Source organism: Equus quagga, chromosome 10 (assembly GCF_021613505.1).
Source record: "Equus quagga isolate Etosha38 chromosome 10, UCLA_HA_Equagga_1.0, whole genome shotgun sequence".
NCBI classification, from domain to species: domain Eukaryota; kingdom Metazoa; phylum Chordata; class Mammalia; order Perissodactyla; family Equidae; genus Equus; species Equus quagga.
The window spans coordinates 104,068,759-104,090,078 of record NC_060276.1 but is presented as its reverse complement, the minus strand read 5'-3'; the positions used below and the strand labels follow the sequence as shown (position 1 = coordinate 104,090,078).

The 21,320-nt window shown below is 40.1% G+C and overlaps 1 protein-coding gene across 3 annotated transcripts in view; it reads right to left on the bottom strand.

The window, feature by feature from the left end:
- The window catches only part of KLHL15 (kelch like family member 15), a 34,103-nt gene extending 16,159 nt beyond the window's left edge, over positions 1–17,944 (bottom strand). The window contains exons 1-3 of one of the 3 annotated variants that reach the window (XM_046673404.1): positions 17,909–17,944; positions 17,139–17,334; positions 4,691–5,402 (exon numbers count right to left, since the gene is read on the bottom strand). In XM_046673404.1, coding sequence (XP_046529360.1) covers positions 4,691–5,395 — 705 coding nt within the window. In that variant the 5' untranslated portion in view covers positions 5,396–5,402; positions 17,139–17,334; positions 17,909–17,944. Of the gene's footprint in view, positions 1–4,690; positions 5,403–16,904; positions 17,079–17,138; positions 17,577–17,908 lie in introns of those variants that run through there. The other 2 variants (XM_046673403.1, XM_046673405.1) reach the window with 2 other exon arrangements.
- Positions 17,945–21,320: the final 3,376 nt, after the last annotated feature.

Here is a 21,320-nt window from a genome sequence, read left to right as displayed (position 1 = left end):
AACCGCATGCTTCCTGCACCTCAGGATCCTCTCCCTACTCTAGCAGCTGTAACAGGAAGCCCTTGGACTGGAAGCAAGCAGACCCAGGTTCCAGTGTGGGCAACGCCACCTGTTCTGGGATAAGATTCCTAACCTTTCTGAGCCTGTTTTCTAATCTATAAAATGGAAATAGCCAGTAGACTCTACCTATGTGTAGCGCACTCAGTGCATGGCCTGGCATCTATAACACGTTGAGATAAGTAGCATCACTGCCTCTCCTGTAAGTAGAGAACTGGGTGAGGAAATTTGGAAGTCTTGGTCTCTTTGGTGATGGTCCCACAGAGTATTCAGCACAAAGGTTAAGACAGTCTGTTTTCAGCCGGGACAAAATTCAGTAGAGGACTAGGGGAAAAGATACTGCAGAAGAATAAACCCAAAGACTTCAGCACAGCTAGAGGGCATGACTCAGGTCCCTGGAATCAGTGGGGGGCTGCTCATTGGAGAGAGGCAGAACACCCCCTTCCCTCACTATGAAGCCACCACTCAGATCTGATCATTGCTACCAAAGGAAATCTCCATGGGTTCCTTAACCAAGCTTTGTTCAATTGCTTTTTATTTTCCTGAGGCCAGGGAGAGGACCCTGGCAAAGAGATGCTATACTCAGGTTATCTTCATCAGCCACTCCACAGAGAAGTTAGGTAGCTAAGTTCATTTAACGCTAAACCATACAGAACACTTCTAAAGACTGGGAATCCAGGAGAGGGGTTAAATATGTGAGAAAAGCTGTTTATTGTATGCATATTCAGAGAGTTTCTAATGAACAACTCACTCCTTGAACTTCTAGAGCAGCGCTGTGCAACAAAAATATAATTTGAGCCACAAATGCAAGCCAAAGATGTAATTTTACACTTTCTAGTAGCCACATTTAAAAAAGTAAAAAGGTGAAATTGATTTTAACAATATTTTTATTTAACCCAATATATCCAAAATATCCTTTCAACACGTAATCAATATAAAAATTAGTGAGGAAATTTACACTCTTTTTGTCATCTTTGAAATCTCAATTCAGACTTGTCACATTTCAAGTATTCAATAGCCACAAGCAGCAACCATATTGAACAGCGCAGTTCTAGAGTCATAGACACTAACTTTTTTTTAAGAATGAATAATCTTTTAATTTTGACACTTTAACTGATTTTAACCCCAATAAATTGAATAAAAGGGCTCTAAATTTTTTTTCAAAAAAAGGGAAATTTTATGAATCTAAAAGAAACCTAACAGAATAGTGTGAATAAAGTTGATGATTTTAGTCATAGCATTGGACTAAGTCTCCTAATACAAAAAAGAATGGTAAATTCTAAGCTTGATCAGAGTTGCTAAGTGGTTTTCTAAGACTTTCTCTGGCAATACAATAATATTTTCTTGTAACTGTTCCTGAAAACACATGATGCTAACCAGTAGATATGTTAACAGGACATATAAGGAATAAAGAAACAAAGTTAACACCAACACGAGGAAATAATCTGATAAATCCAGAATGTGGGACACACAATCAGTGATCTGATCATTCTCAAAAAAAAAAGGGGGGTAAGGGACTGATTTAGATTAAGACAGAATAGACAGATACGATAAGCAAAAGCAATACATGAACCACGATTGGATTCTAGGGCATTTTGGGGACAACTTGGAAAATTTTAACATGGCCTAGCTATTAGATGCTATTAGGGTCTTACTGTTAATTTTCCCAAGTGGAATGGCATTGGACTTGGGTAGGAGAAAGTCCTTATTTTTAGGAGAGGCATGGTCAGTATTTAGGGATGAGGTGTTCACCATGTTTGCAATTTATTTGGAAACATTCAGCAAAGGGAAAAAAAATCTATATAAAGCAAATATGGTAAAATGTTAACAGTTCTTGAATCTAAGTGATATCTATACAGGGCTTCATTACACTATTCTTTCAACTTTTTGTGTGCTTGTTGTGTTTACTGTGTTTATTTGAACATCCTCGTCATAGACGGGAAAAAGGAGAGACAATTCCAGATTAAAAGAGAGACATAATAACAGAATGTGCTGTACGAACCTTGATTCAATCCTAAGAAACAGCTGAAAAAAGACATTTTGGGGACAACTAAAAAAATCAGAAAATGGAGTAGACATTACATGATATTAAGGAATGACTGTTAATTTCAACAATGGTATTATGGTTATGCAGGAGAATATCCTCACTCTTGGGAGATGAGATGCTTGCTGAAGTAGATAGGGATGAAGTTAATGTCTACAACTTTCTTTAAAATGGTTTAGCAAAACCCAAAAATTTTACATAAAGGCATAGAGACCCTCTACCTGTCTAGCTAGCTAAAGCCAATGTGACAAAATGATAATAACTATTAACCTACAAGATATGTTTATGGGTGATCATTCTACTATTCTTTCAGCTTTTTTGTATGTTTAGAAAGTCTCCTAATAGTTTTTTAAAATTAAAGCTAAAAATAAAAAGGGTGTATCAATACTCCATTTTTCTAAATTTCAGCAAATAGGACAAAACCACAAATCAAAACTTCCTACACTTTTCCCCATGTAGATTCTTGTACTAAAAAAGGACCAGCACAGATGTAACATGTCTTTCTTTCTGTGCCCTTTCTGGCGCCATGCATATATAATAGACATTAAACTGGCCTTGCTGGAGATCTTCAATGTGCTGAGTACAGGAAAAAAAGATGGGCCCTATTTTCAAGGAGCTCAAAATAGTATGGTGTAAAATAGTCCAAATTCTTATTTCTCAACCAAATTTTCCATTTTAGTTTGGTTTCTGAAGTTTTATTTCTAGAGATAAGGTCTCAAATCTGCCTAACATGGTGTTTCTCAACATTTAGAAAGCCACAGATCCCTCTGATAAACAGTAACTCTCTCATACCACTAACAACAATCACTGACTGCCTCCCATTTATCTTACCCGTACTACTAAAATAAAACTGATTTATATTATACTACAAAAAACTGAAAGATTTCTCTGTGGCCAGGGCCTTATTAAGCTTTCCTAAGAAATAAACTCAAGAAGGAAGCTTTAACAATATTTTTATTCTGATGAGATTCGCAATACCTGGCCAATGGGTAATAACTCACTCCTATGCTGTATATGCAAAAAGAATCCATCAGAAGGTCCAACTGACATTTTATACGATTTACAAAATGACCCAATGGTATTAACTTTCAGCCTCTGTCACTATTGACTACCTTGAACTGATGACTGAAACATAAAAGGCTTTGCAGCTCACTACTTCACAATCATTTATTGCTATCAGTTATCCATATTGTCCCACAAGAGGGGAAATTTTATTTTCTATTTCACAAGTACTTCTATCTAGAGTGAAGTTGGAGGCTTTTTGTTTGTTTTAGTAGTGGGAAAGCATTTGCATGTAATGTATAAAGACAAAAGAGGATTCCCTAGGGAAAGAGAGCAACAAAAACAATAGTGAGAAAGAAAATCAAAACATCAGAGACAAATGATTTACATAGTTGATGTGCGCCTGATTATCACTGAACAAAAAAATAATTGAGAAATGTATTCTTTAGTTTCAATTATTTCTGCCATATCAGTACATTCTGAGAATAAAGATAAAATCCCATAAAATTGAGTTCTCTATTAAAAGTGTAAGTTAACGACATTTTATAGCATTTCAGAGGGAAAAAAACATGCCAGGCTGCTGAGTGTTATTTGAAGGTGCAAATTTGTTTATTTGTCAAATGTTGTAAACAACCCTCCTTTGCAAATATTATATTTTTATCACCAGGTCTGGTAACTAAAGCTGAGGAACTATTTAATATGAAGGGTGTCGACCAGAGTTTTAAGTGTGCTTTCCAGAGAGAAGAAAAAATGCAAGAGGTAAACAGAGCCCCAGAGGTAACCATGTGATTAGAAACCAATTAAGTTAAGCAATTACTGAAACTGCTTTCTCTCCTTTGGGCAAGAAAGGATCAGAAGTGAGACTCTGATACAAAAATGAAAAATGCTTACATGCAAAAATGCCAAGGCTGATTTGGAGGAAGACTATTTTTAAGATAGCAGAAGTATTCCATGGTAAAATGTGCACAGGGGTGTTTGATCAATGTACGTGGAGGATTTATAGTGCCAAACGACGGTTTTAGACATAAACAGATGTTTTCATGGTTAAGTTTAGTTAGTATTCACAGTAAAACAGGGGGAAAAACAGAACTAGGTAAGAGTAGGGAAGAAAATCACCACTAGGGCCTATGTGGTTTTCAAGAGCTATTTCATGTTTCCTTACTACATTTTAGAGGTCTACGAAACTGTATTAATGTATACCATTCAGAACTACAAAACTCCTCCCAACTCTAATGTCAGCATGTATTACTTAAGTTAATTTTTAAAGAGAGCTAGCCTGACCCAGTTCAGATTTAATTACTTTGTGAAAAGAAAAGCTAAAGCAAACTTGTAATATCTTGAGTTAAATACTTAAGCTTCAACTTTAAAAGTACTTTTAAAATGAAACTACTCTACTACCTACCTGGTTCATCTTTCACCCACAAAACGTGTTTTAAAAAACCTAAATGCACAAGCTATGACAAATCAGACTTCTTATAAACTATCCATTCTCTTTTTGCTCCTGACCAAGCCTGGAAATCTGATCTATAAAGACATACTGCCTTAACTAAATGATGAGTCCTGTCTATTGCTTTCAAATGCACCAACCTTCTCAAAAACACTGGATGGGGTCATCAAACAAAACCTGATGTTCTGAATGATGGTATCGGTATGTCTCCAGCGTCTTCTATCATGCCGCAGCCAAGACTGCACAGCCTCGTACAGCTCTATCTCTGGGAACCTGCTCAGATGATCATTATCCAAATAAGACATGAGCTTCTCGAAGCTCAGATAAGACAAGAAGTCAGGCCTGGACATGAGCGGAACAAAGTTGTCCAGCAGAAAGGCGTCCAACTTCTCCCTGACTCCCTCGATGTTTACACCGAAATCATCTAAGAGTCTCATAATTTCTGCACAGTTCTCTAAGCAAATTTTTGCTAATAGAAAAGAGCAGCAGAACTTCACCACTTCTATAAGTTGAACATACATGGCAGCCTGAAGAATCTCATGAACAGTATTCATACTCAGTTCTATAGTTCCATAGTACATAAACTGAAGGACGTGGCTGAAACCAGTAGCAGTTAGACCTTTTAAATGAATTTTGTCCTGATCTCGCTCCCTCATGTCTGCAGTAAACATAATTCTGAAGTAATCACTCTGGGTGGCCAAGAGTGCTTTATGGGCCTGGAACTGATGATCTTCAATAACCAGAGTGACATCAAGAAGCAATCCCTCCTCATACAGTGCTCTGAAACCAGCAGAGACACTGGTATCATGGATGGAGGAACAGAATCCTTCCACGTCCCCTGCCATGAATCACCTGGAAAAGAAGTAATCAAAGAAAACTGTGTTAATCATTTCCATGCATTCTGAAGACGTTATTAACTTAGAGCTTAAACAATTTTTATAATTATCTCAATTCCACTGCCTAAGTCCGAAATGTACAAGCCTTTTGGGAGAAGACAACCTAACAGTTTGCAGGTTAACGTTTTTGGCCTTCCCACCTGGGGAAAAAATCTATTAAATATGTATCAAACAATGGTAAATTGTCAGCTTACAAACAATATATGCCTATCCCCTTAATTTTACACTGTTCACCAAATTATCAACACAAAAAGGATTTCTCAAACACTAAATTATGAGAGACAAAAAAGTAAATGAAGAAGTACACTGTTGACCTTGAAAACTCCTAGAAACCTACTCAAAGGAAATAATCAGATAAATGTGCCAAGTTGTATACACAAGGTTTTTCTTCCTAGCCTTATTTATAATAAAAAATTGGAAAGTATTCAAATGCCTAACAATAGATGATTAAATAAATATGGTGCAGTCGTATAATGGATTACTATAACAACTAAAAATGATGGCAGCCATCTACCTACTCCGACAAAGGATATTTATTAGGTATTGTTATGTGAAAAAAAGCAGGCAACTGGAGTATACTCAGTATATTTTCAAAAATTAAATACATATGTATCTGTTTAGATGAGAAAAAGCCTGGAGGAATATATACCAAATGATGCCCCTGGGTAGTGGGGTTTCAAGAAATTCTGAGGTTTAGCTTTTACTTTTTACTTACCTCATTAACCTTATTTTAAAAACCAATGATCACGTATTGTTTATATGTTTAAAATATGTAATTTTTAAAGGAAATTAAACCACATTTTTGCATAGCAGAGAAATAAAGCCAAGATAGTGGAATTATAATTAGATCTAAGTAAAGCAGAATAAATGAATTCAGTCTATTAGACTGTTTATGAAGCAAAGTAATTCTCTCCTTTTCACGCAACCCCCCCAGGCCTTCTATCCTCTCCTTAACTCTCATCCTCACACAGCTCCCAGTTTCCTCCCCAATGACCCATCCTCACATCCCCAAATTCCCTCCCAACCCTGCCCAATGCGTCCTGTGGAACCTTGCTTCAGTGTAAACAAACCCCCTACAGGCTCATGCTGATCACAGAAAGTTTTCTCTGCAGTCTGATTTAAATAAGAAAACATACTCTTCTGTATTCTTCTTAGAACAGAATATTCTTCTATAGCTTACGAACGTATCTTCTAAGCCTTCTCTTAGCTTTCTACCATTCCTTTTCTAAAACATGGCCTTTTGCTCAGATAAAAATCCATCTTCTATTGCTCCTTGGCACTTACCATATACACACATCCTGACCAATCGCTCTCCCACATTCACTGATGACTTTGGCACCTGGCTGAGAACCATCTTCTCCACCTCTTCAATGTTCACATAAGATCACTCATCCAAAAACTGTCCAAGTTCTCTGACCACCTCAACAACCTCCCCCCTTCCTCCATTTTAACACCTTATTCCCAAGCCTGTTGGACCTTGCCACAATCCAGAACTGGTCCACATCTGAAATCTCAACTGTCAACTTCCCACTCTTGGGCTTAACCTTCTCCTCACCTCTGTCCTTTTCCAGCTCAGGCCTTCTGCTATCAGGCCCAATGTCCCAAGCTCTTTCCTTTCCCTGTTGGGTGTTTGGATGGACCACAAGCCCTCCAGTGAAGCAACTGGCACCATAGTCACTGATGTCACCTTCTCTCCCTCCTTCAGGGAGGCCTACACTGCCAATCTCACCACTCTAGTACCAATGCCTTCTCCTTTATTTACTAAAACGAAGAGCATTTCTGCATGCCAGGCCTTATGTTAGGTACGGAGGTGTGTGCCTTTCAGGAATCCCCTCTGCACCCTGGCTTCAGCCAAGCCCTCAGTTGCTGAGAGTGAAAAGGCAACTTCCGTGGACACGCTGAAGGCACTACTTGACTCTTGTGAGTAAGCTACACTGGATATTACTGCTTCATTTCATCAATATGTTATCTATGACACCCTTTATTTAACTTCTTGACATATTAACCCATTTATTCAGTAGTTATCCCAATCTGAGGACATCTCAAAAAAAAACCTTCTGAAAGGATGATATACCAAAATGTTAAAAATGGTTATCTTGGGATGGTAGAGTATCAGGCAGTTCTAGTTTTTTTTTCCTTTTTGTCAATCTGTGTTTTCTAATCTCCAATGAAAGTGTATTTCTGTTTTAAAAAAGTTCATTAAAAAAAATCTTTACGGGCTGGCCCAGTGGCGCAGCAGTTAAGTTCACATGTTCCGCCTCAGCAGCCCGGGGGTCATCGGTTCAGATCCCGGGTGTGGACCTTGGCAAGCCATGCTGTGGCTGGCGTCCCACATATAAAATAGAGAAAGATGGGCACGGATATTAGCTAAGGGCCAGTCTTCCTCAGCAAAAAGAGGAGGATTGGTGGCAGATGTTAGCTCAGGGCTAATCTTCCTCAAAATAAAAAAAAAATAGAGGAAGATTGGCAACAGATGTTAGCTCAGGACCAATCTTCCTCACCAAAAAAAAAAAAAAAAAAACCTTCAAAAAGTCCCTAATTGCCAAATCCAACAGGTACATCCCAGTCCCTATTTCTCAGGATCCTTCTGCAGTATGACTTACTCCCTCAGCTTATTTCTCTCTCAGCCTCATGACACTATTTTCCTGATTCTCTTCCTATTCTTGGACTGCTTATTTTTCAATCTCCTTCCTGTGCTCATTTTTCTTGAACTACCCTTTAAACATTGGTGTTCTCCAGGATTCTGTTCTTGTACTTTTATTTTTCTCATCTAAACACTGTGTCTCCCTAAATGATCTCTTCTAAACCCATGATTTCCACTAACACCTATCTGGACCAACACCTTGACTCTCTGTCCGAATCTCTTCCCATACACTAGTACTGTATACAGCAAATCACCTGCTAGACACTTTCTCTGGGTGCCCCGCAGGGATCTCAAAATCATCATGTCTAAACAGAATCATAATTGTACCCTCCCCTCAATCAGTTCTTTCTTTTGTATTCCTCATCTTATCAAGAGTCATTCTAGGTGCCTCTTTCTTCCCATTTGTCCCTAACTTACCTTTAAGTTTTATTGATTATACCACATAATATGTTCACTTACCTAAGACAGCAAAGTATGCACAAGATGAAATTAATATCAAATTTTTTATTAGTACTCCATTAATCCAAAAGCTATATACTTTCATTTTGGAAAGGTAAAACACAAGAGGACTATCTATAATTTGAAAAATAGATATAAAATATTTTAGACACTGTAATCAATGCTTGGCAGAACTACTTTTACCTTCAACATTAAAGCAAGCTATCGGGTTTTTTTTTTTCCCCTGAATTATTTTTAAAGATAAAATTAATGAGCTGAGAATTTTCCAAGTGATTTAAGGAATATGTACATAAATGCATACCATGAACAAAAGGAACCTCCCGCAGTGTGGAGTCTGAATAATAAAATATTCTGGTTAGTGGAGGGCTATCAACATCACACTAATTATCAATTTCCAAAATAATTAGAATAAAAACCACGACAAACTGGATGAAAAATTTGATACTTCGTTATGTTTCTCAGGATCACTATGGACACCAACTATTACTCTGACTCATCAAGATGTACTGGTCACATTTAATGGAGATTTAATAATAGAAGGCTGGACATCAGCATTCAAATACTTGAGAGTAGACTGCTTTGTGTTGCATTAATCTGTTATTTTGACAGTGCCTAAAATACTACATGTTTCACTTCTTCTCTCTATTCAACAGTTACCACTATCTGATAAGGTCTCAAACAGCTAATATTCACCTTTCTGAAAAAGGTTCCACCTAAAGGAAATTTTTAAAAGGAGATACTATGCTTTCTCAAAAAAACGCCATCTAGGTTCCAGATACTTACTATGGTGGAAACATCACAGGGCAAAGAAGCAAGAAAAAAAAGGAGAGGAGGAAGATTGGTAAGCTGTGAGTCAAAAGACCCTAAAGATGTAAGGACAGCACCCATTCTCCTCTGGGCACCCAGCCCACCAAAGGGGATTCCTAGCAGGCAGACTTCCACTCTGTGATCCTGTCCCCAGTCACATATGGTCAGACCGGGCTGGGAAATATGAATCAAGATGAACACTGTTTTGTCAAGAATTTAGAAAAGAAAAGAGGAGAGAAAGAAAGGGAAAAAGAGAGAGACGTGCACTGACTGTGTATGACTGGAACTGGAACATGTCAAAGAGCAGCTGTGGGCACCAACTTCTGCCATGTGGGCTGAGGATCAGAGAAAGCCAGTTAACTGAGAGAGAAGAATAAAGCCAAGATGAGAGAACAGGGAGTGCTCCCTAACGCCTTCATTTTTCCAGTTCCCAGGCCCAGTTCTACTCCTGCCCTTGGGTTCTGAGAGAAATCCTTACGTTCTTAGAATAAATTCCCCCTTTTTACTACTTTAGGTGGGTTTTTCTCATGTATAACTAAGGTCCAAACTAATACACAGTTTTAGAACAGAAATAGCTATACTTCGAGTAAGTTACTCAAACTTTCCTTGGTCTTATCTCTGAATCTGTAAAATGAGAGCACTCAACATGATGATCTCTAAAAATTTTTAGTCATAAAATTCTCATTTATTCTCCTACGTTTTAGATGATTTTACACATGTGTAATGCACTTATATAGCTATGCAAAGTAAATAAGCTATAGCTATCTTTCAAGACTTAGCAATGCAAGACTTAGCAAAGTTTATCTGATCTAGATTGACTTCTAAAACTTTATCTGTGATAGCTGGGACATATGCAGTAACTTCTTTTCCACATGAAAAAGCTCGGTGCACCTACCAATAAGACTAACTGCCTAAGAGCGGCAGCAGTTATTTTACATTTTTATGGGAACCACATATATAAGTAGAAATGATAAAATACTCAGTGGTTAACTGACCAACACGAAATGGAAGGTGTGGAGTCAGATGCCTACCTTTGAACCCTGGTCTTATCTCTTATTAGCTCTGTGACCTTGGGGCAAGCTACCTAGGCCTCTCTGTGCTCTCAAGTTCTTTTCTGTAAAAAGGGGATATTAATATTAATAGAACCTATCTCATAGGTTGCTGTGAGGATCAAATAAATTAATACATATAAAGACTTAGAAGAGTATATGGCCCTTAAGTACACCATAACATTAGCACTTATTATGGTACCCCTTCACTTGGTGCTACAGTATATAACCAACATAATAAACCTGACCCTTTAATAGTCCAGGTAACTCTGGAGAAACCCTTCTCCCTAGCAACAGCACCTGGAACCCCAGCCCACCTTCTCAGTAAAGTCTGTCAGGATCCAGGCCAACTCTAACTTGAGAGATGAAGACACTAAGGTCCACAGGTGAAATTTTTCTTCAAGGTCATACAAGTAGTTAGAAATACAGTTAAGACTAGAATCTGACGTGCAAAAAATACAAAATAGTGTGGTTAGAAAGAGAAAATCTTTGAAATCAGAGCGCTTACCAGTACTTACCACCTGTGTGACCTGGAGAAATTTAGTTAACTTCCTGACCTCAGTTTCCATCCATATATTAGGAATAATAATCACATTACCTTATTACTGAGTTCGGGTGGTGAATAAAGAATTTACATAAACTAAATGTCTAGCCTAGAGCAAGGCCACCACCAGAGGTCAGTCAATGCTGGACTGCTGCGTCCAAGTCTTGCCTAATGCTCCATATCACCCACAAGACCACAGGAACTTGACACCCCTTAAACTCCCCTCTACAGACCCCAAACCTCCCTAGAGTTTATCACAATGCAAGTTTATAAGAGATCAGGAGACACACTGGTAGACAAAACACTGGACTTCATTTTGCAGTGGCGTTTTCATTTTTTCTCATCACTCAAGCATAATTTTCTAGCTTTTCTGGGCTCCTTAAGCTTTTGTGCCCTAACCAGAGTAGCTACTTTCTAAGTCTGTGCTGTTCAATATGGAAGCCACTAGCCATGAGGCTACTGAGCACTTGAAATGTGGCTAGTCTAAATTGAGATGTGCTGTGTGTAAAATGAACACCAGATTTTGAAGGCTTAGGGCAAAAAAAAAAAAAGTAAAATATCTCATTATACAAATTTTTATACTGATAACATCTTGAAATAATATTTTGGATATATTGGGCTAATTAAAATTAATCTCACCCTTTTTTCACTTTTTCATTAAACTGGCTATGAGAAAATTTAAAATTACATACGTGGCTTCCATTACATTGCATTGGACAGCACAGATCTATAACATAAGCGTTTAAGGCATCAAACAACTAAACTTACAAATGAACACGTGAAACAAAACCAACTTGTTCACAATCCATACCCTGGAAGCTATGAAGAAAAGAAAAAAATGTGAGGTGTAAAATAAAACAGAAACATCACAAAAACACACATATAAGCAAATAAAAAAATAACCAGAAAAAGGAAAGTGTAAGAAGAATACAAAAAGGAAAATATATAAAATCTTACGCATACAAATTCCCCAAATAAAGAACTATAGCAAATTTAAGAAAAAAATAACTATAAGAACTAATCATTGTAAAACTAAACGAAACTCAAGTCAGAACTCTATAAGTCAATGAGTGCTGGGGGAAAAAATCTGCTAAAGGGCTTTGAGAAACATATTTACTGACATAGAAAATGTTCAGTGTACAGAAATTTCGTATCTTCACTTCTCAATAAGGACTGTCAGATTAAGGGAAATCATGGTTTATAAACCTGTACACGTATGTATTCTACGCTTGGCTTACAGAATTTCAAATGGTAGATTTTTTTCAAAAGGGGAATCAACTTAAACTAAATGACAAAGCATACCTATACTACTAGGAAAGAAAAACTGAAGAATTTGTCTTATTTCACAAACTTGGCACTGACTAAAGAAAAAAGAAAGCGTCACATTTCTGTGCATAAGAATGATTAGCGATTCTCAAAGTGTGGTCCAGGAACAACTGGGGTCCTAGTTCCCTAAAACGACTTCGCCAGGTGAAAACTATTCTCATAATACTAATTTAAAAAGTTATTTGTCTTTTTCATTTTCATTCTCTCAGTGTATTCCAGAGACTACATGTGTGATATCTTAACAGACTGAATGCAGACACCAATAAGAAGCCCATTGTCTTTTATTAAGCTAGACAGTAAAGAGATTTGCAAAAATGTAAAACGATGCCACTCCTCTCACTAAGTTTTTCATTATTTTAGAAAACAGTTATTTTTTATTAAAAAAATTATTTAGATTAACATGTAATGGGTTTTTAAAAATGAATACAAGTATTTTTTAAATTTCCCAGTTTTAATTTCTATTATGGTAAACATAAACAGATACAACCTACATAAACAAAAGCTCTGTGGGACCTCAATAATTTTTAACAGTATAACAAGGTCCTGAGACCAAAAGGTTTGAGTACCACTGACAGTACAACAAGAGATAAATGACGACACACACACACACAAAACAACCTCTTCCTACCTCTGCCCTGGAAGACTATTACTGCTATTTATATCACAGAAATTTCTAACAGTTCAAACTCTCTAGTGACCAGTAAAGAAAGAAGTCTGGTGGGGGTAAAATTGGACAGGAAATTAAAGGCAAAGAAATTAAATGCTTCCTTTTCAGTTAGAAGGCTGCCATTCTGATTTGAAGGCAAAATTCTAGGCAATTAAATAGAAGATGTTTCAAAATCAACTAACCTCCATGTTTACGCCATAAGCAATAATTTAATGCTTTCACATTCCTCCCACAGCTGCTTGAAAATTCATACAAAATCCTAAGTTATTCAGCATAAAAGCTAGATTCTCAGAGGTTGATATACTTATCTTCAATGAAAAATTTAAATTATTTCATACTACCTTCATCCTCAAACTGTTAGCCTACCAAAGTTAATGCCTATGCAGAAAATGCCATACTTGCATACTAAAAAGAAAATGCAAGGCTTACTACGGATAAAAATAGAATTAATTTCTGAGTCATAAAATGTCTCACAATTTCTGTAACCTATAAAGTAAAAATTTTAAATTCAACAATTTCAAAGCGGCCAACTTCTCAATCTAAAAGAAAAGAAAAATTTGAAAACAGACTAACTTTATTAGCTCTATTAGTCGTCGTTTTCCCCTCAGATACACTACTCAAATTCAGAAACAACTCAGTTTAATACAGGAGGAAAGGCTGCATAACTTAACTTTAATTTGTTTAATACTGGAAATTCTTTCTTGTCCATCAAAATGTTTTTATAACTCAGTACTAAATTGCAAATGACTGTTTAACTAAGCTTTTAGGAAGGCTCTGGGGCCTCCAGCCTCCAGGTTGGCACCTATTATCCAAATTACTTCACTTTTCAGGTATGTTTAGCGTTTAGTCATCTTATAATACAAGAAACCTTATAAGAAAAAAACTCCTGCTTCAATGCTATTTTTTCATCCGAAGATTTCAATTTAATGCTCCTCTGCTTATTCCTCACTACAAGTAGAAGTAGTCCAAGAGTGATGTCATGGAAAACAGCTTCCCTAGCCTTTAGAGAGTGGATCCAGTGAGAATTCTAGGAAAAGCCTCTATTGGGGCATAAAACCCCAAATCTTCTAACCTATATCCTAACATGAAATCATCAATACTGTACTGTTAACATTTTAGTGCTCTGCAAGAATTATACAGCTAAACTAAATCTTTTGGAAGGTCCTGATGTTATGATACAGATTTCCTGCAAATCTTTAAATGATGCAGAATCATTAACTAAATTTAATGATCTTTTCAGAGACAAAGAATAAATTTTCTATCTGTTATTTGCTTCAATGATTCAGCCAGATGAGCTTTAAAGGTCTTATATTAAAATCAGAAAACCTGAGAAAAATATCTTGCCTTTTCTAGTTAGTTTATTTCCAAAGTTAAAATTTCTAATTCTGAAAAGGCCTTCCACGTTTGGGCCAACAGCAGTACGACATACACCCATAGAAAGATGAACTATAAGAGCTTCTCCAGTGATTCCTAAAAGGGGAATAATAATTATCTCCCATTACTCTCCCCCTTCTTCACGCTGCCCCAGATACACTGGCCTCTTCGCTGTTTCTGGAAAACCAGCCACTTGCCCACCTTAGGGCCTCTGCACGGATCACCTTCTGAGTCCACATATCCGGCTCCCTTCAGGTCTCTACTCCAGTGTCATCTCAGTGAGGCCTTCCTCGTTCCTCTCTAAAGTCAAAAACTCCTGACCTACCCCATCAACCAGAAAATCCCTGCTCTCCTTTTTGGCTTTATTTTTCTCTCTAGTATATTAAATGGAGATATAGGCTACTTTCCTTATTTAGCTTACTTTTGCTGTTGTTTGCTTCTCTTTCTTGTCTGGTTTTGTTTTGATTCATTGACTGTTGTATCCCCAGAACCTAGAAAGAACAGCACTTGGCACATAACAACTGCTTAATAAATATTTGTTGGATGAATAGATGAACCTAATCCTCACGACCCTCCATGTTCTGTAACAATCCCTGACTTAAAGACGAGAAAACTGAAAGCTCACAGAGGTTAGGGAACTTGCCCGAGGCTATGACTCTTAATAAGTGGTGGACTCCAGAGCCTACAATGCTTCACCAATGACTCTCATTTCTCTTCAATAAAAAACCCCACTCGAGCTCCAGCATTCCAATTCAGAGGAATATATGCTAATAAATTAGTCCAACCTCTCAGAGGCGAAAGATTCATTCTCCTCAAAGTTAATGTTATTCACTCGCAAAACATTTACAATGAGAGAGGCCAGCTACATTAATTTGGGGGGCCCAGAGCAAAATGAAAAATGCGGGGCCCCTTGCTGAAAAGCAGGAAAAAAGTGTCGTTAGAGGTACTAAAACATAAAGTTTTCTCCTTTCTTCTGAGGTCTCTCTCGACTTGTCATGGTGTTTTTTTATTTGCTGTTTAATGTATTCTAAGAAAAATTAAAAATGTAAATTATTAGCATGAATTTTACCGTTCACCTTTATATCATACAACGCCAGTTTTACGCGCAGATTATTAAACCAAGTTTTGGGCCCTTCTGAACACCCAAGAAGCCAAGCCAGCCCTAGTCCCAAGGCTTTAGCCCCAGAAAACCCAAATCAAGGCAGAGGGAAGGTCAAACCTTGAAATCGCTGAGAAAGCTGTTATTTGCCAAAATTTTCTCTTCAGGATAAGCAATAAGCCCAATGTATAAAAGCTAGCACATTAAAGTAGGCTCTTCCTTTTGCTAATTTAATCCTGCCCGCCTTATGTTATTCTGCCTTTTTACGAAACACAAAAGCATACTGTGGAAGACAACTGGTATTGGATTATAAATTTAATACAACATCTAAGAAAAAAACTCAGAAAACCATTTGCTAGCTAAAAATAACAATATACTCAAAAAAATGCTTCTCTTTCACTTTTTGTGGACCATTTTTTAAAGCCAAACTATACTACATCTTTGATGTGCCAAGTAAGAATGATTCCATACTGATCTGTTACACATACATATTATAAATTCTGACAAATAAGTCCAATTTTCAAACCACAAATATTTACTATCCGATCATCCCCCCAAGTTAATGAGCAACAGAGTGCAAATTAACATCCTTTACCACTGAAAAACTGGTTCTAAGCACCTACTAAGTGTTGTGATGATTAAAAAAGAGAATTAAATGATAGAAATGTTACATTAAGTGTCACAAAGTTGACATTTCCTATACATTTCTGGATCTAGTACGAATTACAGAAATTTGAATGCATTTAAAAGCTCTTCAAAAGCAATTTTCAAATGAGTAGAGATATTCAGGCATCCTGTCCCCTAGATATGAAAAACAGGCATTAAAATTAGGATATATATCTTAAAGGCATTTTCCAAATTACAATTTAATCAGATTAACAAAAGCAAATACCAATTCAGAAAATATAAAAGACCAAACAAATGTAAGGTGTTAAATAAATATTCCGAGTAAGCAAAAGGGCAGAAGCGGCCTAGAAAAACGAAAAGCAAAGCACTACAGTAACGTTAAATTTGAATTAAAGAATACCGTTATTTAAATAAGCAGTTAGCATTTCGTAGGAAGAAGGCCAAGCAACGTGACTATTAGATATCTAGTCGATTCACGGCCCCGCTGCGCTATTCGGTACTTATTGCTTATACTTATAATATAGAAATAAAGAGACAGCAACAGTTAGCCACTACAACATTAACCACTCTGGCAAAGGTTACTTGAAAAATTGCCTTGCATTTTTACAACACTTTACAGCTATAGATTATTTCTACATATATGACCTCATATAGTGCTCCCTACCCTGTGATGTGGCTATTACTGACTCGATTTCATAGATAAGAAACCGAGGCTCGGTAAGCGATTTTCTCAGAGTCACCCAGTCGAACCCAGACCTTCTGATCCCACGTTTTAAGCCTCGCATTTCGCACAGTTCTATTTCAGGCATAAATAGAATTTTTAAAGGGAAGGAAGGGGTTAGAGAGAAAATAATCATGGTACCTGCAGCTGTGTGCTGCAAAAAATGGCTGAATTACGCTTCTTCCTTTTTTTCTCTCTCCTTGAAAAAATTAAATTTCAAATAATTTAAGTAAACTCAAAGACAAATTAGGTGCCGACGTCTACCAAATGCTGGACTCGGGCTGCGCAGAAAGGGCTACCGAACCCGTGCCGAGCGCGGGGCCGCAGACGGCGCCCGGGCTCCCGCAGGCCGGAGGGCCAGGGGCGGCTACGCACCTCGGGGGTCTGTCCAGCTCTAGTGGACGGCAGTCTGCATCAGGAAGAAGCGGCCGGCGGGCCGGGCGGTGGGCGGTCGGGCGCCGGACGGCACTCGCAGGCTCCTCGAACGTCTACAACGGGCCGCTCCCGGGCCGGGCCGGGCCGCGCCAGCGGGGGGCGAGTCTGCGCGCCTGCGGCCCCCTCGGAACCAGTCCTGGGAAAGAAGACAGCGCTGAGTCGCGAGTCGAGACAGTCGGGCTCGGCGCGAGGCGGCGCGGCGTCGGGGCTGGGCCCGGCCTTGCCAACGCCAGGGGCCTCGCGGCGCCCGGCGGGGTTCGGCGGGAGGGCCGACTCGGGGCCGCGGGCGGGGGAAGGGGCCGGGGGGCCGCGGGCAGCGGCAGAAGCGCCGGCAGTGGCGGCGTCGACGACGGCGTCTCCGGGCTTCTGCCCCGAAGCGCGCCGAGCCTCAGGATCACCCACGCCGGGGGTGGAGGAAGGCGGGAAAGGGGCGGGCAAGGGGCGGAGCGTACGGGGCCACGAGCCAGGGGCCGCTCCGGGCCGCGCGCCCCCTGCGGGCCGCGGGAGCCGCCCGGGGCCCGCCCAGGGAGGCGGGGCCCGCCGGTAGGGGGCTCCGTGCGCCGTCGTTGCAACGCAGAGGGCTGCCACGCGGGTAGGGAGGGCGAGGGGTGGGGAGCCGAGAGCTGGCGAGCAGGCCTGGGAGGCGCTCTCGGCCCCCACCGGCGCCTCGAGGGGGCCCGCGGGCGGGCCGCGGCCCGGAGGGTGTTTACCTTCCCCCTGGTCGAACGCCAATGCCGCCATCTTTCAGCCAGCGCGCGTCACTTCCGGCGCCGCGGGAGCTGGAGCGGGTGTGGGAGCGGGGTGGGGGCAGGGCTGTCCCACGCCCGCGGGGCCCCACAATCTGGCGGGCCGCGCTGCGGGCCCCGCGGAGGCACGGGGGCGGCCTGGCGCCGGGGCTGCAGCCCGGGCCCCAGGCGCCTGCCCCCGCGGCGTCGCCGTCGGGGCTGGGAACGCTGGGCTGTGCTGTTCCCTTCGCGGCGGTCCCTCTTCGTCTGCACGAGCGGTGGGCTCGAGCCACTGCGGTGCGCCCACCCTCGACACGTTGAGGGTTAGGAAGCCCGGAAAATGTCTTTTTGCATCTTGCACACAGTGGGGGTGGGGGAATCGGGGCCGACGTGGAGGGAGCTTGGCCATATCTACCTGCGTTACAAAAATGACTACATCTGCGCCAAATGACATCATTTTTGTAAGGCAACTTGCAGGGGATTATTGCGTCATAGTTCTACCTGGCTTACTGCACAATACGTTTCGCAGAGACAGTTACCAGAAGTGGGAAAATTCGTAGAAAACGGCATGTCTGCATCGCACAGAAATGCCGGATCTAGAAACGCTGTTCTATTTGCGTCAAAATAAATGGCAGGAACGAACGTTCAGAGGGTAGTGATCTTTTGAGTGGTTGTTCGTTTTTAACAAATCGGCTATGGAATTCTAGCTAATGCTTTTTAAATATCGCCTTTTCTTGATTTAAGAATATAAAAGTACAATATAGGACTGTTGCAAATTTATTGTTGTGAAATCTCTGTGGGAAAAGTGTAGATGACAGAAATACACAGTTGGAGGCCGGTAGTTCTACAACGAACCTTAAATTAAGTCATCCGTTGCCCATTTCTGATCCTAAACTGAGGAGTTTCTCCTACCCCCCCCCCCCCCCCGCCGCCATTTTCTCTCTAGACCAATATCCCGGTGAACTTACAGAGCTGTGTGGCTAAAAGCGACCATTATCTCTTTCTAGCAAACCTGAACATGTCATATTTCCCAAGAGGCCAAAATAGCACACGGTGCGCTGTTTTGCTGACGTAGACAACTTCGTGGGAAAAAATAGAGAATCACCTTAATCTTTTGGAAATAGGGAAATAAGCTTCCTTTTTCCGATTTAAACTATAAAACAAGCTTTAAAAAACTATAAGCTATCAAATAAACTTTAAAAATGGCATACATTCAACTTTAAACATTTGAGTTTTCATACATTATTCCTGAACATCTAAAAGCGCTAAATTTTGTATTTTGTGCTTTAGCTAGCCGACATACACTTTGAGCTATACATTGCATAATGTAGTACTGACCTGTCCAGAGGGAGACTTCTGTTCCTGATTCAAGCAGGAACTGAAATGTGTCTGTGTTCCATGTAGCAGACATATACCTATATGAGTGATGTCATGAGCAGTGTGATGCTTACCCCCCTTGTCTGATATTCCATGGTCTCGTGACATTTCATTCTGTCCAAAGTGTACTTTTTTGGGGAAACTTTACTGTTTCTGAAACTAGGCTGTGTCTTTCCGCCAATCTATATATTTACTATGTAGAGCCCCACCCTTGAAAAAGAAGTTATCTTTAATCACTGATGCCTCTTTCACTCTCATTTTAAAAAAAGGAGTCTTATAGAAGGGTCTAGTACAGTAAGAAGCATTGTGCTTCTCCAAGACCAAGCAAACTAAAACCACATCATTTAAATAAACTAACTCCTCCAGGTAATTCCTGTCTTCAATTACTTTTCCTACCAATTCCTAGAAAGTAATGGGAACTCCTAAATACCTTGAGAGCATCCTTTCATACTGGTAGAACCCCACAAAGCAAATGAAAGCTGTCTTTTCCTAGCCCTCTAGCTTAAGTATTTGAGAATACAGTCCTCAAATTCACAATATAGCAGTCCAAGATGTCCAGAGACCTGCTAGAGGCTTGGGACTGGGAGTGGAGTGGAGTTGGAAGGAAGTTCCTACCCAGGGTTCTGAGGATTTGGGATACTGTATATACTCTCTTCTCCCTTCCCCGCCCCCCTTTTTTAAAGAAGTTGAGGCTTTTCAGAAATCCAGAGTCTGCAGTAATTATCTTGGTAATCACTTTTCATGCAACTAGTCCCCACTGCAATCTCTGGGAATCAGAGTTTTATCTTGGGGCCGGCCCGTGGCCTAGTGGTTAAGGTTGGCACACCAACGTCAGTGGCCCGGGTTCGGTTCTCAGGCGTTGACCTACACGGCTCCCAGCAGCCATGCCGTGGCAGCGACCCACATACAAAATAGAGGAAGATTGGCACAGATATTAGCTCAGGGCAAATCTTCCTCAGGAAAAAATAATATATATATATATATATATATATATATATATAATCTTCAGCAAACTCTGATAAAGCTGTATATGCATTCTCTCTCCTCTTGAAAATTGTTTTGCCAATTGCTCTATAGCTGTTCAGCGTTTTTAAGGCATCTTGTGGGGTCCAGTCCATCTCAGTCCCTCAGGGTCCACCAGTATCCCTCAAATCAGTACCAACTTCTGTAGGTCCACACCGAGACCTGTACACTGACACATTCTAACAGGATGGTGGCTGTTGTCCTAAGCATTATTTCCTAGTCCCTATCACAGATGGAGCCTTCAAAATGCAATCTGAGGGTCCCCAAATTTTCCAGCCTTCCAAGTTCATTGTTTTAAAAGCCAAATAGAATACCTTGAACCTTTATGGGGCATGACAAATAGGAAATCGGTGTCTTCAAGAATGTTAGAGGATTCTAGCTAATGCTTACGCATCTTGGTTATTGCTGGTCACCTGTCCCTTGGAATGGCTCCTCATAGCTTCTCTCCTATTACCTCTGGCCTTCTGGTCTGTCACCACCTCTCCACATTTCTCTAGCTCTCTCTGTACTTCCCGACTCACAAACTTGACTCTCCCTCCACTTGTCTAGCAAAGCAAAAACCTAAAGCTATGACAAGGAAACTTCAATTTCTTTAAACAGGTCATGGCTTTTAGAGATCCCTACACAGGGATGTCCGCTGTGGCCATCTCTAGTTCAGATCTGTAGTCATTTGGTGGGAACCCTTTCCTAAGCATATCAATTGCTTCTCCCATCCCCTCTCTTTCCGAATCTCATGAGTCCCCAAACACATCCCCTTGGCCCAGCTAGGAGAATACCAAATCCTTAAACATCCAAAAGGGATGTGGGTGCAAAAACAAACAAAAAACCTTTCAAAGGGCACTCCCCCCAGGAAACAGAGTGTGTCTGAAGTATTTACATTCGTGTTATTACATTTGTGTCATTTCACCAATGTGGGGAGCTACCTCAAGGAAAATGAATTGATAACTTGACATATCTATATGACCAAGAGGATTCAACAATGTGATTCTTCCTGGAA